Source organism: Nematostella vectensis, chromosome 6 (assembly GCF_932526225.1).
Source record: "Nematostella vectensis chromosome 6, jaNemVect1.1, whole genome shotgun sequence".
Taxonomy (NCBI): domain Eukaryota; kingdom Metazoa; phylum Cnidaria; class Anthozoa; order Actiniaria; family Edwardsiidae; genus Nematostella; species Nematostella vectensis.
In genome coordinates this window covers 5,145,405-5,163,713 of record NC_064039.1, presented here as the reverse complement: position 1 = coordinate 5,163,713, position 18,309 = coordinate 5,145,405, and the positions used below count along the sequence as shown (strand labels likewise).

Here is an 18,309-nt window from a genome sequence, read left to right as displayed (position 1 = left end):
CCGCCCAGTTGGGTTTTGCTCTTTGGCCCTTGTGTCTTATTACTGGGATACCTGTGGTTGGCTTGAGTATAACTCTTCTGACACTTGTGTATATTAACTGGGATAGCTGTGGCACACATTAGAGTATTGCTCTGATCCATGTCAATCTACTGGGATACCTGTGGCACACATTGAGTATTGCTCCTCTGATCCATTAGTCCATCTACTGGGATACCTGTGGCACACCTTAGAGTATCGCTCTTCTGATCCATTAGTCCATCTACTGGGATACCTGTGGCACACCTTAGAGTATCGCTCTTCTGATCCATTAGTCTATTTACTCTGATACCTGTGGTACGCTTGCGCATTGCTCTCTTCTGGCACTTGTTTCTATGATACATATTTAGATATAGTAGCGGACACGGGGCGGCAACCCTCCTCCCCTCCTCCTTTTCGCTGTGGAATATTAGAAGAGATATATGGGAGCAAAAACAAGCAAAAATTTACCGCCCCCGGAAAGGGTCAGTACGCAGCTCTTACAAGCTACAATTTGATTGGGCAAATGAACAATATCCGCACCTCGACACAAAGAACGAAAAGAATAGAGACAAAAGAACTCCTTTGTAGAACAATTATAATATGAGACAAAGCAGCTGCGTACTTACTCCCCGGAAATGATTGGTCCTCCTTTGTGGCTATGGTATACACCGGAAGGCCAGGCTGCTAAGCACCCCCTTCATCGCGTACCGCTTCCTGGTCTCCGCGTCGCCCTGGGTCCCAGAATGCTCTCATTAAAGGCTTCTTTGTCCTCAGACGTGCTCTTGTTGCTTTTCTACTATTTTTTATCTGTCTTGCAATAAACTGCATCGGATTTTATTTGAAACTACCTACAGCCAAATATAGGGTTAAAGTCTATTTCGGTGCAGTTACTGTGGTGTTGTTCTGCTTCCCTAATGTGAAAGCCAAATCTTTCATTTTGAGCACAGAAAAGACTGGCATCTTCATGTTGAATCAGTGTCAATCATTTTGTTCTTACTGTAAGGATATTACCATAACCTAACACAAAGTGGTAATAGGTAAATATACAATATATGCTGCTTAAAGTGAAAGAGACACATTTAGTACGTTTATCCTTGATAAGTGAGACTTGATATCTGTTTTTTTTTCTCAGCTAAGTTTATTTTGTGAAACAGGCGTTCCAGTCCTCCAAGCGAGGCTAGTCTTTGAAGGAGTCTTTACTGCCCTATTGTTACATAACAGGTCTAGTATCGCATGGAAATCAAATCCTGATCATGACAAAAATGACAAGACAGTAATTACAAAAGCAAGGAGCCTCGATTGCTACTCGTGGTGTCGAATCACTGTGATAATATTTCCCGGAATTCAAAACAGGTCATAACGAAATACACTGGATGAAAAACGGAAAGGTGAAAATCCATCTAGGTGCGATTTACTCAGATATACTTTTGTTTTTTTGAACGCTTGGATTTTGCGTTATACCTTGCAAGCTCATGGCCTTGTGGGCGGCTAAGGCCGTCTCACCACAATGTACCTATCGCGTAATTGAGACACTACGGTAAAAATCAGAGAAGAGTATTCGCGCGTCCACGTGATTGAAGCACGCCATGACAACCTTGCCCAATGGTACAAATACAACGGCTCCTGCCATATCTGAAATCACGCACACTGCAGGCTTTACATGGGATGTGTGCTTCTCAGATCAAAAGATACAAGTGTATATCATCAGAGCCGGCGGTATCTATCAAGATAAATTCAGCGACCCTGAAAGACTCCGAAAAGCTGCTTATTTTCTACCATTTCGGCCGAATAAGTATGACTCATCAGGCTTGGCATGGAAGCCTGAGTCATTCCGTACAGTTATCCCGCTCGCCCCTGGCACCTATCATCTGCTGTTCCGAATTTATGATAAATCCACGAGAGATTATGGAGACCTCACTACGCTAGATGTGTACGACAAGACGACTTTAGCCTCGGGCCGTGTCGTCAATTATATCGACGTCTCGGGGGAAGAGAAAAACGTCATAGCCAGGCAGGATATTTTTCTTCAATGCAACAAAGGTAAGTACAACTATCGTAGGAACGTGGTGCCCCCTTGGCCCCTAGTCGAGTACTAGTGTAAAACAGAGTTATTTAAGATGTGTTATTGACATAGAGAGAGAAGACAATTATCAAATTACAAAAGAAGGTCAATAACCATATCAATGATTAATTTTTTGATAACGATAAACCGAACTTAAATCAATTTCCCTTGGATTTATTTCATGCAAGTGCCAACATCGACCAGCATTGGTGCCAAATTCTTGTTAGGCTGAATACTAGTCAAAGGAAATGCTGGCGAACTCCCTCATGGCACCTCCCAGGAAGATTTAAAAACAGCGCCGCTTTAATGGGCCAGCGGCTCGCAAGCAATGCTGTCGCTATTTTCACCGGAACAAAGAAACAATTAATTTTAGTAATGAGTTTCAGTTTCAATACTCTGGGGGCATGCTTATAAACGGAAAAAAAATCCTGCAAATTCTTCGTTGATGATGTAATGATGACTTTTGCGAATGCTGTATTGATGATAAAACTGACAGAAGCCGTTTGTGCTCCAGGAAAAAACATGGAAATCCTGTTTAAAATCGATTATTGCCTTTAAAAATCGATTCGATCCATATCACAAAAGTACCGCAGTCATCTACTACTCTAGCGAGATGAAAACCCTGTCTAGACCAGGTCTATTTAATAATGGTATACGTTTTCATATTCCATCATTGTAGTATGAAAACGGGTGCCTGCTAAATGTGAGATGCTGTTGTTTCAGGATCGTTATATGACCGCAATGACGGCCTGACAGATAGCGGAGAAGGCGAGACGTCTACATGTCGATGCCGCTGCGTGCTGTTGTGATGTGGGGTAAAGGATTACGGCGATGATGCGTGTTGCCATGGAAGATTACGGCGATGATGCGTGTTGCCATGAAAGATTACGGCGATGATGCGTGTTGCCATGAAAGATTACAGCGATGATGCGTGTTGCCATGGAAGATTACGGCGATGATGCGTGTTGCCATGAAAGATTACGGCGATGATGCGTGTTGCCATGGAAGATTACAGCGATGATGCGTGTTGCCATGAAAGATTACAGCGATGATGCGTGTTGCCATGAAAGATTACGGCGATGATGCGTGTTGCCATGAAAGATTACAGCGATGATGCGTGTTGCCATGAAAGATTACAGCGATGATGCGTGTTGCCATGAAAGATTACAGCGATGATGCGTGTTGCCATGAAAGATTACAGCGATGATGCGTGTTGCCATGGAAGATTACGGCGATGATGCGTGTTGCCATGAAAGATTACGGCGATGATGCGTGTTGCCATGGAAGATTACAGCGATGATGCGTGTTGCCATGAAAGATTACAGCGATGATGCGTGTTGCCATGAAAGATTACGGCGATGATGCGTGTTGCCATGAAAGATTACAGCGATGATGCGTGTTGCCATGAAAGATTACAGCGATGATGCGTGTTGCCATGAAAGATTACAGCGATGATGCGTGTTGCCATGAAAGATTACGGCGATGATGCGTGTTGCTGTAAGAGACTACGGCGATGATGCGTGTTGCCATGAAAGATTACGGCGATGATGCGTGTTGCCATGAAAGATTACGGCGATGATGCGTGTTGCTGTAAGAGACTGCGGCAATGATGCGTGTTGCCATGAAAGATTACGGCGATGATGCGTGTTGCCATGAAAGATTACGGCGATGATGCGTGTTGCCATGAAAGATTACAGCGATGATGCGTGTTGCCATGGAAGATTACGGCGATGATGCGTGTTGCCATGAAAGATTACGGCGATGATGCGTGTTGCCATGGAAGATTACAGCGATGATGCGTGTTGCCATGAAAGATTACAGCGATGATGCGTGTTGCCATGAAAGATTACGGCGATGATGCGTGTTGCCATGAAAGATTACAGCGATGATGCGTGTTGCCATGAAAGATTACAGCGATGATGCGTGTTGCCATGAAAGATTACAGCGATGATGCGTGTTGCCATGAAAGATTACGGCGATGATGCGTGTTGCTGTAAGAGACTACGGCGATGATGCGTGTTGCCATGAAAGATTACGGCAATGATGCGTGTTGCCATGAAAGATTACGGCGATGATGCGTGTTGCGGTGAAAGATTGCGGCGACGATGCGTTAGTTTCCAGAATCAACAACGCCTGAGAAATAAACCTTACTATGATATTCAAAAATAGCAAAATCGCAATATGAAAATCGACTGTAGCCAACTCTCTTGCAACACCCACTGAACAATAAATTGCCCCTGTAACGTATACAATTATATTTTCCACAGGCGCATTATAACGCATTTCAATTCCATTCTTTATAAAATAATTCTATATATAATAAAATTTGGAATTGTCAGCTAGCGAAAGAGAACAGGAGTTTGACTGAATTGCAAACAGGTCTTAAAAGTACTTATAGCATGTAGTAAGGACGAGAGAACAAGACTTCAATAATGCTCGTGTGCGTTTTCGCGCGCTTAGGACTAGTCCTCACTAGTCAGCATATGCAACGCACTGATTTACCGATTCTCATTGGAACACATGAGCAAGCGCAAGAAAACGCTTACGTTCGTTTGACCAATGTTCACCTGCGTTGCGCTTGCGTTTGACCAATGCTCACCTGCGTTGCGTTTGCGTTTGACCAGCAATGCTCGCCTGTGTTGCGCTTGCGCTTGACCAATGCTCGCCTGTGTTGCGCTTGCGTTTGACCAATGCCCGCCTGCGTTGCGCTTGCGTTTGACCAATGCTCACCTGTAATGCGCTTGCGTTTGACCAATGCTCGCCTGTGTTGCGCTTGCGTTTGACCAATGCTCGCCTGTGTTGCGCTTGCGTTTGACCAATGTTCACCTGTGTTGCGCTTGCGTTTGACCAATGCTCGCCTGTGTTGCGCTTGCGTATGACCAATGCTCGCCTGTGTTGCGCTTGCGTTTAACCAATGCTCACCTGTGTTGCGCTTGCGTCCATGCGCTTGCTTTCGCCTTCTAGTGAGAACAAACCTTTAAATTATTTTCGTACAACAGCACTTCTAGATTTCACGCGCTTTGTCCACTCCCATATTGATATTTGCAACAGCTTGTTAATTTCCGCGCAATGCAAACTCAGCGCGAGATGGGCGAAAATAAAAATTCAGCAGGAATCTTTTCGTATACAGTAGTTAAGGCTACGAATAACGTTGAAATGTGTGTGCATTTCGAGAGAAAGTAAGGGCGGGGTGGGGAGGTCGAGGGATTTTATTTACATGTTTGAGTTCGAGAACAAGAATGAGAAGACGATTTCGGCCTACGGTAAAAAACCGCTTTATTGACATAGTGTTGCTTGTTGGTGAGGGGACATTGTCATTAATTATTTTCCCCTCGGTAATTTCTCACTACTGACTAATATTGTGAGAACAACAGCGGCCAAAAATAGACCAATCAGAGAAAGGCTTCCACTTTTCCTTGTTCCATATATTCATATCCTAGCCGTCGAGACAGAACTGCCGTCGAAAACAGGCTCAGTTCGCGCACAAACGAAACTATAAGACACCTCTGGGCTTTGACGGCCTCTTAAGCGATCGAGGATAGAATTTTTATCTTCTGCAATGCCGAACAAGTGGTTTAGCGGATAAACACTTTGGACTTTACTCTTTTATTCTCTTTGTATTTCCGCTTTTGTGCGCTATTTGAACTGGACCATGCCTATTGCAAAAGTCATCCTTTCCGTTCTCGTGTTGCTTTTTTTCATTCAAGGTAAGTTGTACTCTCATTATCACCCAGTCGCAAGTGGATTTGAATGTGATTTTTAGTTACAGAATAGATATTTCTAAAATCTATTGGCTCTCGAGCTTAGTACTGTCAACGATTTTTCGAAAAACAATAACGCGAGCCTTCCCAAGCGGTTTTATTTCCATCGATTCACAAGCTTTTAGGGTAGGAAAAATTAAGATATGGCCTCGGAAGGGTTTAGAGAAATGAACGATGGCAATTAAGATATCTTTTAAAGCCAAAAGACCCTAGAACACATTTCATGTTTATCCCTCCGTATAATAAAAACACCAATTTAGTCAAGAATAAGAATAAATATATTTGGGTCATCTTTAGTGAAAATCTCTTTATTTTTTCATTGTCCGTGGAAGGTTTGGCTTAACGACAGTAAAATGTAATGTGCGCGTAAAAACACGAAAGCTGCTAGCTATCGCGGAACAGAGAATGGCCACCTTCACAAGACCGATAACACAGACTCGCCGCTAACACAGATAAATTATTGATCGCTTGAAAAACATGACAGCTTCAGCTGCGTTGTAGATAATTAGCATACAAATCACCGCGTTCAAAACATTATGCAAGAGTTTTTTTTATCGAGATGAGTTTTTTTTCGCTAATCCAAAAACAATTGTGATAGATAATATAGGCTGACTGTTCATAAATAAAACAAAAGCGTTTATAATTTGTATTTTTTTTATCTACACGTCTTATTGTAGAAGTGTAGATAATAAAAACAACTTTTAAAGGCGGTCGATTATTTCCAGGCGCTTCTTTGAGGTCGCTGTTTCATACGTGTTGTGAAGAGGTTGAAATGGCGCCTTTAGACGAATTAGACGCCTCATTATGACACAATCACCTGTATGCATATTATATTTTGTGACCGTTGAGTTTATATACGATTCACAATCTAGCTCCCCTTAAACAATTTAATGGTGGTGAAGAGACGATGGTGATGACGATGATGATGCTGATGAGAAATCGAGATGACGCAAATGATGGTGGTGACGAATATGAAGATACTGCTGTTAATGATAACCTGATGATGACAAAGATGACGATCACAACAATATGATAATGATGATAACCTGATAAAGGTGACGATGGTGGTGTTGATGTTGTTGTTGATGATTATGCAAATGATGGCCGCGCGCGGAGCTCCATAGGTATAGAAATATGGTAAGCTATGCGACTTGGTTTTGTGGTCATCGCGCGGTTACCCTGTGGTGTCACAAATCAGCCAGTAATCCAGCCGCGCAACTCTCAGGCCCCTCTTGGTCTTACGCTTTTGTGTATTTTTAGTTCAAAGTTCGTATGTTCACAGAAAAAAAGGCAGTATTTAATGACGGTCTCAGACCTAACATCAAGCACATGAAGTCTATCTTTGAAGATAACGGAATCCCCGAGAAGCTTATCACCGGACACGACACGCAGTAAACTTCATCGATATTTGGCAACTTCAGCAAAACATATGGATTTGAACACACGTCCACAAGTCCATACCACTTCCAAGCTAATGGTTTCATCGAAAGGAACGTGCAAACCGTCAAAAATTTGCTTCAGAAATGCAAGGAGTTCATGTACTGAGACATCGAAGTCGGGAATGGTGTCGGCAGGACAAGGATTCAGGCGTGAAAGCGCGTCGGCCAATGGTATCTCCTTCCCAGGGACGTATCTGATGTTTACATCACATTTCTGAATGCGGAGCATCATTCGTGCGATGCGGGGTGGTGCACTAGATATATGTTTCTTAAAGATTGCCTCTAGTGGCTTGTGGTCAGACTGGACTGTGACGATGCCTGCCATATACATAGTAGTGAAATTTCTCGAGGCGATGCACAACGGCTAGCATTTCTTTCTCGATGTTTGAGTAGCGCTGTTCAGTCTCAGTCAAGAGCTTGCTCTGGTCCTCCACTGGGCCTTTTTCCTGGAGAAGAGTAGCACCTAGGCCTCGAGAGGACGCGTCTACCTGTATGGTCACAGGCTTACGACCGTCGAAGTACTGGAGGGAGCCTGGGGAGGTGATGAGCTGCTTGATCTGTACAACTGCTGCCTGGTGCTCTGTGTGCCACTGGAAATCACGGCCGCTCTTGGTGAGATCCCAGAGCACTGCTGAAACAGAGGAAAAGTTAGGAATGAAGCGACTGAGGAACTGCACCATTCCTAGGAAGGTCTGCAGATCTGTCAGGCTCGTAGAGGGGTCCATGGATGATGGCTTCAATCTTCTTTGGGTCGACAAGTGCAAAATCGCTTGCACTGAGCTGTCATTCTTCGGACATGTCATCAGCTCCTCTGGGATTCAGACTCAAGTTCTGGTCTCCGAATGGAGGCGTGGGTTCGTATCCCACTTCTGACACCATGTTATGGTTCTTGTAACTCAACCTTTTAATATAGCTTCTAGCTTTTTGTGTACCATTTAAGACGGCGGGTTCTAGCACATGTGTTTATGCTAATTAATGGATACCACAGGGATACCATGACATCAATAAACATGGTTTGGTTTGAAATTAGAAATTGGACTTTCAGTAATAATTTAGGATTTGCCTCCATTGCATTCATTTTTGATTAGCCATTATGGGTGGATCCAGGGTTTCTAAAACCACAAGGCCAATGGGTGGGTGCACCAATATGTAATGCATGACAGGAGGTATATTTGTGGTATATTTTAGTCTCAACACATTTTTTGAATAATCAGTTGTGGTACATGAAAACTACAGTAGTGGGTCTAGAGGGGGGGTTAAACCTCCCGTTGGGCTTTCTTTTTTTTTTTTTCAAAATTTTTAGGCCAAATCCCCCCTTGGCAAAAAGCTAGATCCGCCCCTGAACTACAGTATGGCATCTAAATCTTTGGAATGCTGTTACATCCTTCATATATTCTTTACAAGGTCAAAGCTTGTTAGAATGGTGTTTTGATAAAAATATACATAGTGGAACTTCTATAAAGTGAAATAAGAATTGACCATTAGACTCTTGAAAAAACATTCTCGTCAATGTGACACCTTGAACTTTGACAGCCTTTTTCACACCAAGTTTTAGTATTTTGTTAACTTTCAAGTGCTTGCTTGGCCAATACAATTCATAATTACATGGCAGTAAAATTTGACATACTTTTAATCTCATTAAAAAACATCTAGAGACACCAAGATCCCCTCTAAAACTACCCCTATCAGTCAACACAAAAAGGTGTTAAATGCTGGCTCCGCTTTTAGGCAGTGCCTAAATCTATATATTATGATGCCATTAATCTTATGATAATAATACAAAATGAATGATAGCATGCATGATGATGGTGATGAAAATTTTAATCCGATGATTGACGATGGTTGTGTCAAGGTTGTCTTTGGTGATGATGCAAATGATATAGGCCGTTAATCTGATGATGATAATGCAAAATGAATGATATGATGATAAAGACTCTGACCTAATCTTCATCTCCATCCCTAGGTATTACGTCTCTTGAGTGCTACCACTGTAACAGCGGATCAGGCTTCGATGACTGCACCTACTACCAGACTAATATGACGTGCAGGGAGAGCGAGGATAGGTGCATCAAGGCCAGCTGGGACTTAGGAACAGTCGGGACAGTATCCGTAGGTTACATCAAGGGTTGCACGACAAGAGACATGTGCTCCACCGACAACTACACTCTGTGCCACCAGAATGATGGTTATGTCAAGTGTGAGACATACTGCTGCGAGGGGAAACTGTGTAATGGTGTACGTGGGATCAGTAATATAGGAACAATAGGAATGGCGTTTTTATTCTTATTTGCACAAGTAGGGAATATAGACTGGTGATTCGTGTTTGATTAGTATTCTTGTGGCTCGAAGCTTTGTGTCACAGGCGCATGCCCAGTCTTAGGCGCGGGCATAGGGGAAAAGGATAGTATTTATAAACCTTAATAAGAAATGGCCCATTTGTTGGCGGCCAAGGGGGGTGGGGAGGAAGAGTAAGCGTACCCTGTACACCCCCCTGTGTACGCCTTTGTCATCTGCAATTGTTGTACATATTTTTGCAATGTATTTTTGTACACATTATTGCAGTGTGGATGCATACCATTTTGCGGTTTGGTTGTACAAATTTTCTATGCTATTCTTCCCATATTTGCTATTTGCCTGTGGGCATTTTCGAGCCTTTTCCGGCCGCACCTCCCTGTTTTGGCCGCACGAAGTTTCCCCAAAGACCGCTGTATCACCGTGTCTGGGCTTCGCCTTATGCAGTAGGGGAGACTTGATACAAACAAAAAGGGTCCGCCCAGAGGAAACGGGTGTACAAAATGGTATATAAGCAACAATACAGTCGGTAGGATGTTTGACTTCCCGATTTTAGTCGTTTGGTATATGTATTTCACTGTGTTCCTGCGAAAAAATCTCATTAGTAAGCCCTGTCTCTATATCCAGCTATTCATATGTAATACAGTCAAAGCTCTCTGAGCGACCGCTCTCGTAAGCGACCAGCCCCGATAACGACCACGATCACGAATCACCGATTGAATTGTCACACAAACTCTGTAATTCTAAGCTCTCGTAAGCGACCAACTTATCGGTGCGACCAGCTCCGTTAACGACCACAATTGAGATTTTCTTTTTTTTTTTTTTTAAGCTCTCGTAAGCGACCACAATGATTTTTGGCTTTATAACATCAGTCAACACCTGATAAACATCATATACAATGCATGCTGAAATCACATATAAAGTGGAAATGTTGTAATGTTTTACAAAACCTGCCTTTCCATTTGGCACGCATAAAAGAATTTCATAATTTCAATTTTCTAACTTCAATTTCATACATATGGGATTGACATTTCTTTGTCTCCAGAAAATGTGTAAATGCAAGGAATCTCTAGTCCATTGCCAGCTCCATGATTTATCCTTTTTCCAGTTACAATAGCCATCCACTTGTTTATTGCACGCTTTAGAAATCGGCTAACAAAAGACGCCATGCGATCGTGGTAGACGCAGAAGATATTCTCATGACGAAAAGCTTAAGTCGTCGGTATAAACGAGCTACTTTGCGTAGAATAAATTGCTATTAAATAAAGCAACTCTCTCTCATGATAAGTCAAATACCTAGTTTTAAATTTAAACAATAAACCAAAATATTACAGCGTTGTTATTATCACGATAACTTTTAGATTCCATTTTAATTAAGCCCCCGTAAGCGACCAACACCTATTGTTGAAGTTTTTGGCGCCCAGTGGTCGCTTATGATAGCTCTCGTGAAAGACCAGCTCCGTTAACGACCACACTTCTCAGTTCCCAAGGTGGTCGCTTACGAGAGCTTCAACGTATCTACATATGTACTTGATTTAGAGTGAAATAAATCAAAATTTTACTTCTATCTAGGTCAGACCTCCAGTAGCATCCGTTTGATTAAACGCGACCAAAAATCCACTGCAAAAAAAGCGAAGAAGCCCCAGCACCGCTATCAAGCGAACTGTACAACACAAAGGAACATGAGGCGCCCGCGCATAATGGGGAGGTAATAACCAGGTTACTAGCCCTGTCTTATGCGGTCACGCCACGCACAGCTCGCTGGAAAATATCGAGGTCTATCAGGGCGCTGCGGGTCACTTAGGAGCCTCCGCGGCAGTGATGGAGTAGTGATGCAATAGCGATGCACGCGTCTATGACTTTCACTCTTTGCAATACAACGCAATTCATAACTGGGTTGTAGGCTACAAATAGTTACTACAAATGTTCGTTGCCATTTGTATTAGTTCTTCTCTTATTTCTTCTCTTCTTTCTCTTATGTCTTTTTTCAATTTTCTCTTTGCGGTAACAGTTGTTTGCTGTTCCCATTGCAGATGCGACGGAAGGAAAGGGGCAGGGGGGCGCCAGCTTTAAAAGTGGGGGGGGGAGGGGTGGGGAGCAGCGCCATCCCACTTTTCTGAGCGGATGTTTCTTTTTATATGAACGTTTTTCAAGCCAACGGGTTTCGAGCGGTACATATGCAACCTTCAACAAATTTGATGAACAGTTTAAAATCCAGTGCACACAAACCTTTACTAAAAACCACCAAACCACCCCTCCCCCTGAATTCACTACCCATCCCTCCCCTCAACTTTCGCCTCCCCCCCCCACTTATTGGACTACTCCGCCGCCCTGCATAGCACTGATTCTTCCGTTATTTCTTAGCCTTTTTGTTTTTGTTTTTTATATTCCTTTGCGCTAGCTTTTAACAAGCCGTGTATCAATAGATCTGGATCTGATCTTTTTTTTCCCAAATCTCTGTGTGTCAAACCCTGCAGGCGCGGCGGACACAGGAAAAAATATGTCCTGTTTATGAGAAAAAAGCGCTTTTAAGCGCGACAGAAGGAGTTAGCGCTAAGTGCTAAAGGGACATATAAAACACTGTCGCTCAGTTAACAGAAAAAGGCTCTTACTTAACAAACTCTAATTTTAACTTGTTTACGTAAACAGGTGCAGATAGGTTTAGATCCGCGCCTTCTTTGCGATGTTCCCTTTCTTCTTTGACTAACTGTTCTTATAGCACTTGGCGCTATCTCTTTCTACAAAGAAATACAATAAACAGTAGTGGAGTGTTGTACATTTTTTTTATTGATATGATGCATTCCATTTGCTGCATGAAAGCCTCACGCAGAGTTGCAAGATATAGGCATGTGAGTTGCCAAAATAAAGCAATCGTTTCATATACAGTTTGGTATTAAAAGGCGGATCTAGGATTTCCCGAGGAAAAAATCATATCATGGGAGGGGACAACGATCCAAAGGATAGGGCATCAATAATAAAGCATGTGGAAGGAGATTAATATGTGACTGCCAGCTCCCATTCCTGGATCTGCACCACTGGTATTCATATCATCGATCCTATGCGAAAGCCCAAATGATTGTTTTTTTTTTTCTTCAAATAAACACCCACCCCAATCTTTGGTTGCTGACCTCTTCCAACATGGTACAATTGAATTAAATAATGATTGTCACATATTGGCTAACCACGAGATTTAAAAAGTAGAAAAATAAATAAACAGTCAATTGGGCCCTCATAGTAGCTATTGAACTAGCTATAGGACTATCAACTATTATAAGGTTACATTTTGCAGTTTTATACAAGCCACAGATCTAATACGTAGCACAAATCAGGAGTCATCCATAAACAATAACAAGAACTCTAAACAGACAATCATAACCTACATGGACACTTTAAATTAAATCAACCTAAAAACACACTCTCTAATTCTAAACTATGCATGCCCAGCTTGTTAACCTTGAACTTGCAAGTGAACAGCTAGATTACTTTATCATCTATTTTTTATTATTTACAATTTATACACTGAGGGGGGCATAAGGGGGGCGCAAAAAACTCAAAACCACACAGAAAAATGCCAAAAACCATAAAACTGTCAAAATAAGTCAATAACCGTAAACCGTGCAGAGAAACCGCAATACTGTGGAATAAGATAAAAAAGCACGAAAAACCGGGCCAGATTTAAGGCAAAACTGCACCACCACAAACCCTTAACCCCCCTGTTCTATGTTAGCTCAAACAATGCAACACTGTACAACTAAAACAATACACAAAAAGCAAACATATCAACACACTCCAGTCTATTATCTTTCCATTTTCTCACTTTTCATTTTTGTCAAAACAAACAATGATAACATATAAAATGTGAGTATATGTACACAAAATTTATTTCTTCTCAAACCATGTCATTTATTTGTCTGTATTCCTCTTCCAGCAAGGACAGAAATCTTATTTACATAACCCTTTATTGTACAGTGTTAGCAAATGCAATTCTAAATATACAAAATATAAGTCTATGTTTTCAATATTAATCTTACATTATCAAATGCATTTTTTGTCACTTTTCTCTATGTTCCTTAAACAGTTGCCCATTATTTATCATCACAATCTTCCCAATACCCGATCACACAATGTGCAGGCACAGAGACCATATTGATAAGATATCAAAATGTATCTTTCTTCTACAAAGAAATAGAAAACCCCAAGTATCAAGTAAAATAATATCATCTATGAAAGTCTCTGTGTTTTCCAAACTCATATAAATTACACAGTCTATCATGTTTCACTCTAATGAAAACTGGATAACAAAATTCTTAAATATTAAGTATAAGTATAAACTATATTATATATATATATATATATGTTCCCTCTTTAGGATTCTAATTTAATTTAGTATAAATCTACTCACATACTATTACGAATACTGCAATTTGATTGGCTCCTGCACTCACTATCTATTGAGCGATAGATAGTGAGCAGCAGAAAAAAAAACACAGTGTTTTTACAAAAACAACATGAATTACAATTAAAATAGTTATTAAAAGGTAGTAGTTTGTGAGTGGATTTATACTAAAACAATGAGACTGCTCGTTAGTAGGCCCTACGTTGACTATATATTGACTCAGAGAAAACTTGAACTCATAGTCTAATTTTTTAAGTACAAGCTGCTAGTTGTGGTTTCTGTATTCTTCATTTTGTCATCAACAGACCTTGAAGGGCTGTTCCAAATGGTTCCTTACAAATCAAGATGTATCTCATCCATGCTTGTTAACTTAGGGTTTGTCAACTGTGCTGTTGCCTTGAGGACAGAATCAATGAATTCGGATGTATGTCCTGCTACTGCCTGGTTACCTTGGAAAGAATTTATTGATTGGTCAATATCCTCAGTTAAACCCTGAAGAATTATGTTTAGGGTATTGAAGTAAAACACTTTCATTTTCATTTTCAGGGGAAGCTGTGTAATTTGAGCTAGAAAGTGAGGCTTTGACTGTCTAACAACAGACTTTTAAACACAAACGTGTGCTATAAAAGGGATAGCTCCGCCCCTTTTTTTGCTAACTCTCGCGCAGGTCGTCGCCAATTCACAACTGGACTTTATTGAAAGCGGACCTCTGAAATGGCCAGGAGAAAACACAGCAAAAAGTAAAGCCTTACGACAAACTACGACAACTTCAAAGTACAAGAGAATGTTAAAGAACTTTAAGACATATTCAGGAAAGTATTTGGAGTCAATTCTCTACAAAAACAAGAACAAAGATTGTCATTGAGAAATCAAACAGCGCGCGCTCGTTTGAATTAAAAACTAAAATTAAAAAATACAGCACGCTTGCTCATTTGAAATGGCGTGATTACAGTGCGCGAGTGTAAAACAACAAATCTGGAATATTCATCACTTCAAAACATATCTTATCCTCACTATTTCTCGATCTGTTACAAGAAATAGCTGTTGATAAAGCTTATTTTGCTTCTATAAAAATCTATTGTAGCATTTTTGTCTCTCTCTAAGGAGCTCTGCACTCAGTGATGTCAAACGATGAATGACAGCTTGCCTAAGGCAAGTCCTTTTTATAGTGCACGTTCAGGTTTAACCTGAAACTTCTTGCTTGTTTTAAACCATAGTTTGAGGTTAACAATCTTGAATTTTAGCATTTTTGTAGTAATGTGACCCTCTTGACACACCACATGGAAAACAGTTGGACAAAAACAATTAGTAATTATCCTAAAATCCTGCTAAACTATACCCCAGTATCCTTTAATTGAAAGCAAAAAACATACCTACAGCAGATGTGACAAGAGATTCCACTTTGCTGCTCAGAGAACCTGGTGTTACATGTCCATCTGATGTGTGGATTATCTCGCTCCGGACCTTTTCAATCACATGGATAAGGCGCTCTTAAAATGGACATAATACAGATTTATTAATTTCCTCAGAAAAAAATAAAGTATGTAATTACACGTTTTCGTTAGAAAAAAAAATGCACGAGTTTGGGAATGCAAGTAATGCCAATGTAGTGCTTTGTTTCCATTTTTCCGCTATTTAATTTTATTTTTCTATCAATTAACTTTGAAAATAAAAAAAAAGCAGCAATAGTTTGGCAAATAATTGGGTTTCGGATATTTAATTGGGTTCCGGCATATCAATGGATTTCAAAGTGCACTTAAAGGGGTTCTTATCAAAAAGTGCTTAGTTAATTATATGTCCTTGTTATCAGACACACAAAGAAAAATACAAGGACAGACTGGCATATCAAGTGACACTCACGTTGCTCAAGTTCCAGGCCATGCAGTTTGAGTTTGTTGGCCTCATGCTGAGCTTTCTTCTTCAGTCGACAAGCCCTACAGTAAAAAAAGGAATTTAATTTATTTTTAGATCAATTCGTGCTGAGTTAACATAAAACATCAATAACTAGTTATTATCGAATGACAATGAGGGGTCTGTGGTTTCACGAACCAGCTGTATCTTCGACCAAATCTCGATCACTTACGTATTTATCATATGTTTATTGCAATTGGAAAAAGCAAAAATAAAAGTAGCATCCTTAATGCCCCGCAGACCCAAACATATTTTGAAGTGTTTAAAAACAGGAGTTGTCTCCTCTTCCAAATATATAGCTAGTTTTGCTTCAACTCACTCCGAAAAATAAGAAAAGGGACAGGAAATATTTTCGAGCGGAAGTTTTCATGGTGACTGAGACCGACTAGTTATTTGTGAATTATCGCATTCCTTGCTTTTGGCAATTAATTTCTCAATGCAAGGATCTTCGCTGTCTAGAAATTTTGTGGTATGAATACCTGTTACATTATAATTGGGCCTTTTTCTTCGCACGTATCCCCTAAAGTGTTTTGTTTCGTCCTCACACGGACTATGGAATTGCTTGTAATCAAAACGAGTAAATTACATAATGGCTCTTCTATCGAGTCTTTGGATTCATATCCTGTCAATCGTCATTTAACAATTGGCAGATGGATGGAGTTCAGAAGAGTTGACAAAACATAACAAATACTAACCGTAAACATATATAAGTCCCCTGGGAACTGAGCGCCAGCGATGTTTACAAAATGGTTTGTTATGCAACAATCATAACGCACGGTCTATTTCACTCACCTCGAAGCAAGCTTGTTTTTCTCTTTCCTAGACTTGTTCCTGGCGTTCAGTGGCAGGCTATGGATGGGTTTCAGATCGCTTATAACCTTGTTTAACCGGTTCAATTCTCTCCCAATCTCGAGTAATCTTCTCGGATTCGGACTCAGGTCATCTGTGTCACTCCGTCTCCCTTTCCGTATCTTGGCAGTGCTATCTCCTTCCCTATCATCATAATCGTCGTCAGAATCCACATCCTCATCGCCAGAATCATCGTGGATTTCCATCGGCTCGAATTCCTGATCGTTCTCTTCGTTTCCTTGTGTCCGAGACACAGTGAAATTTCCCCGCGACTTTTCTGACTCGTCTGTGTACGACTGAAATTTCAATTCCGGTGTAACCAGTTTTGGAATAGGCACTGAGCTTTTAACATCGAACTTATTCTCTTGCAAAATTCTCTTCATGAGATCACAGCTTGCAAGCTCGATCGTTTTTGGTTCGTCCTGGTTTTGGACCATGGTTGTGGTTGTGGCCGTTCTCACAGGCAAACTCGCCAAGCAAGTTCTCTCTACCTTCACTTCGCTTTCTCGATTAGCAAATTTACATGAAGGATATTCTTTCTCCATTTCTCCCTCTTTTTTACATTCCACAAAGACTTCACCCTCCTCGTTTTTGTTTGCATTTTCGTTGGCAAATGTCTGTGAGTGATTTGCATTCTTTTTCCCTGCGAAACACGAAGGCTCTGGCTCCGTGCGGGTTGCAATACGATGGAGTCTTTCCATTTCAGGGTTTATAAGCGGAGAGAGCGATCGCTGATCATTAAGCTCAGCCAGCGTTGGTCCTTGTGTTTTACAACTCTCAAAATCAAAGCAGCTTGCATCCGACTTGAAGAATTCTTGCTCCATTTCCCAATCTGCTCCGAAGGGAGAGAGCGACTGGAAATCGTCCTCCCAAGACCCATAGCTCGGCTCATAGACTGAGCTTTCTGTGACCGCATCTTCGGCCATCGTGTTCGTATTGCACTGGTAACCCTCACTGTCGTAAAGAGAGTAAGCTTCTCCGAACGGCTGCTCCACTCCTAGCACAGGAGACTGAAAAGGAAAGGACAAATTGTAACGGGAAACAGTCTCGAAATATAGAAATGGCCGACACAACAGGGACAATTTACCCAAACATACACGATACAAACGCAGATAACGAGATTAAACTCACAGGGCGCACTTCCAAACCCTTTCGCATTTGTTGTTCTGTAATTCCTTTCTGATCCTTGATGTATTTTTAACAAAATATCCGAGAATACTCGCTGAAGTGATTGTTCGTGTAGATTTTTTTCTCGCTTTGTTATTGTTTTCAGTGGGAGTCGAAATCACGAGACTTGATGTTGTCATAGGACTTGGAACTGACCAATCAGAATGGTGGCCTTGGCCATGTAGACCGCCTCTCAAACGAACTCTGAACCTCTAGCAGCGGGCAAAATCCGTAATGAGGGAAAATAACACACAATCACAGATCGATTCCCTCACGAAATTAATTCCCCTACTTAGCTTGGCTGTAGTAGAGATGCAAACAGACTTCTATTCAACGCAGCAAGAAAGCTCTGGAAGCAAAATATCGCTTAGTCATACGTTTTGTTGACGCGCTCAGTTCGCTGCTAATTCAAGA

General features: G+C 41.2%; 3 protein-coding genes and 1 long non-coding RNA gene across 7 annotated transcripts; 2 read left to right on the top strand and 2 right to left on the bottom strand.

Annotated features, from left to right (window-relative positions):
• Nucleotides 1-319: 319 nt before the first annotated feature.
• LOC116604356 lies at nucleotides 320-1,035 on the bottom strand. Its single transcript, XR_004291013.2, has 2 exons — nucleotides 645-1,035; nucleotides 320-435 (listed from the first exon to the last, which is right to left on the bottom strand). It is a non-coding gene; the product is annotated as an uncharacterized LOC116604356 (long non-coding RNA).
• A 32-nt stretch (nucleotides 1,036-1,067) lies between these two features.
• LOC116604354 lies at nucleotides 1,068-4,433 on the top strand. Its single transcript, XM_032366593.2, has 2 exons — nucleotides 1,068-2,058; nucleotides 2,804-4,433. The coding sequence occupies exons 1-2, from the start codon at nucleotides 1,605-1,607 to the stop codon at nucleotides 2,887-2,889; spliced, it is 540 nt and encodes a 179-aa protein (XP_032222484.2). The 5' UTR covers nucleotides 1,068-1,604; the 3' UTR covers nucleotides 2,890-4,433.
• Nucleotides 4,434-5,491: 1,058 nt separating this feature from the next.
• LOC5521408 lies at nucleotides 5,492-10,122 on the top strand. 2 transcript variants are annotated; one of them, XM_032366592.2, is made up of 2 exons: nucleotides 5,492-5,787; nucleotides 9,244-10,122. In XM_032366592.2, the coding sequence occupies exons 1-2, from the start codon at nucleotides 5,733-5,735 to the stop codon at nucleotides 9,594-9,596; spliced, it is 408 nt and encodes a 135-aa protein (XP_032222483.1). In that variant the 5' UTR covers nucleotides 5,492-5,732; the 3' UTR covers nucleotides 9,597-10,122. The 2 variants fall into 2 exon arrangements, with proteins under 2 accessions (XP_032222483.1, XP_048585367.1); XM_048729410.1 differs by lacking the exon at nucleotides 5,492-5,787 and adding an exon at nucleotides 5,805-8,134.
• A 2,214-nt stretch (nucleotides 10,123-12,336) lies between these two features.
• Nucleotides 12,337-18,288, bottom strand: LOC5521517. 3 transcript variants are annotated; one of them, XM_032366586.2, is made up of 5 exons: nucleotides 17,860-18,288; nucleotides 16,672-17,738; nucleotides 15,829-15,902; nucleotides 15,346-15,458; nucleotides 12,337-14,417 (listed from the first exon to the last, which is right to left on the bottom strand). In XM_032366586.2, the coding sequence occupies exons 1-5, from the start codon at nucleotides 17,884-17,886 to the stop codon at nucleotides 14,403-14,405; spliced, it is 1,296 nt and encodes a 431-aa protein (XP_032222477.1). In that variant the 5' UTR covers nucleotides 17,887-18,288; the 3' UTR covers nucleotides 12,337-14,402. The 3 variants fall into 3 exon arrangements, with proteins under 3 accessions (XP_032222477.1, XP_048585363.1, XP_001641192.1); XM_048729406.1 differs by having other exon boundaries at nucleotides 15,342-15,458; nucleotides 17,826-18,286; XM_001641142.3 differs by having other exon boundaries at nucleotides 15,342-15,458; nucleotides 17,860-18,286.
• Nucleotides 18,289-18,309: the final 21 nt, after the last annotated feature.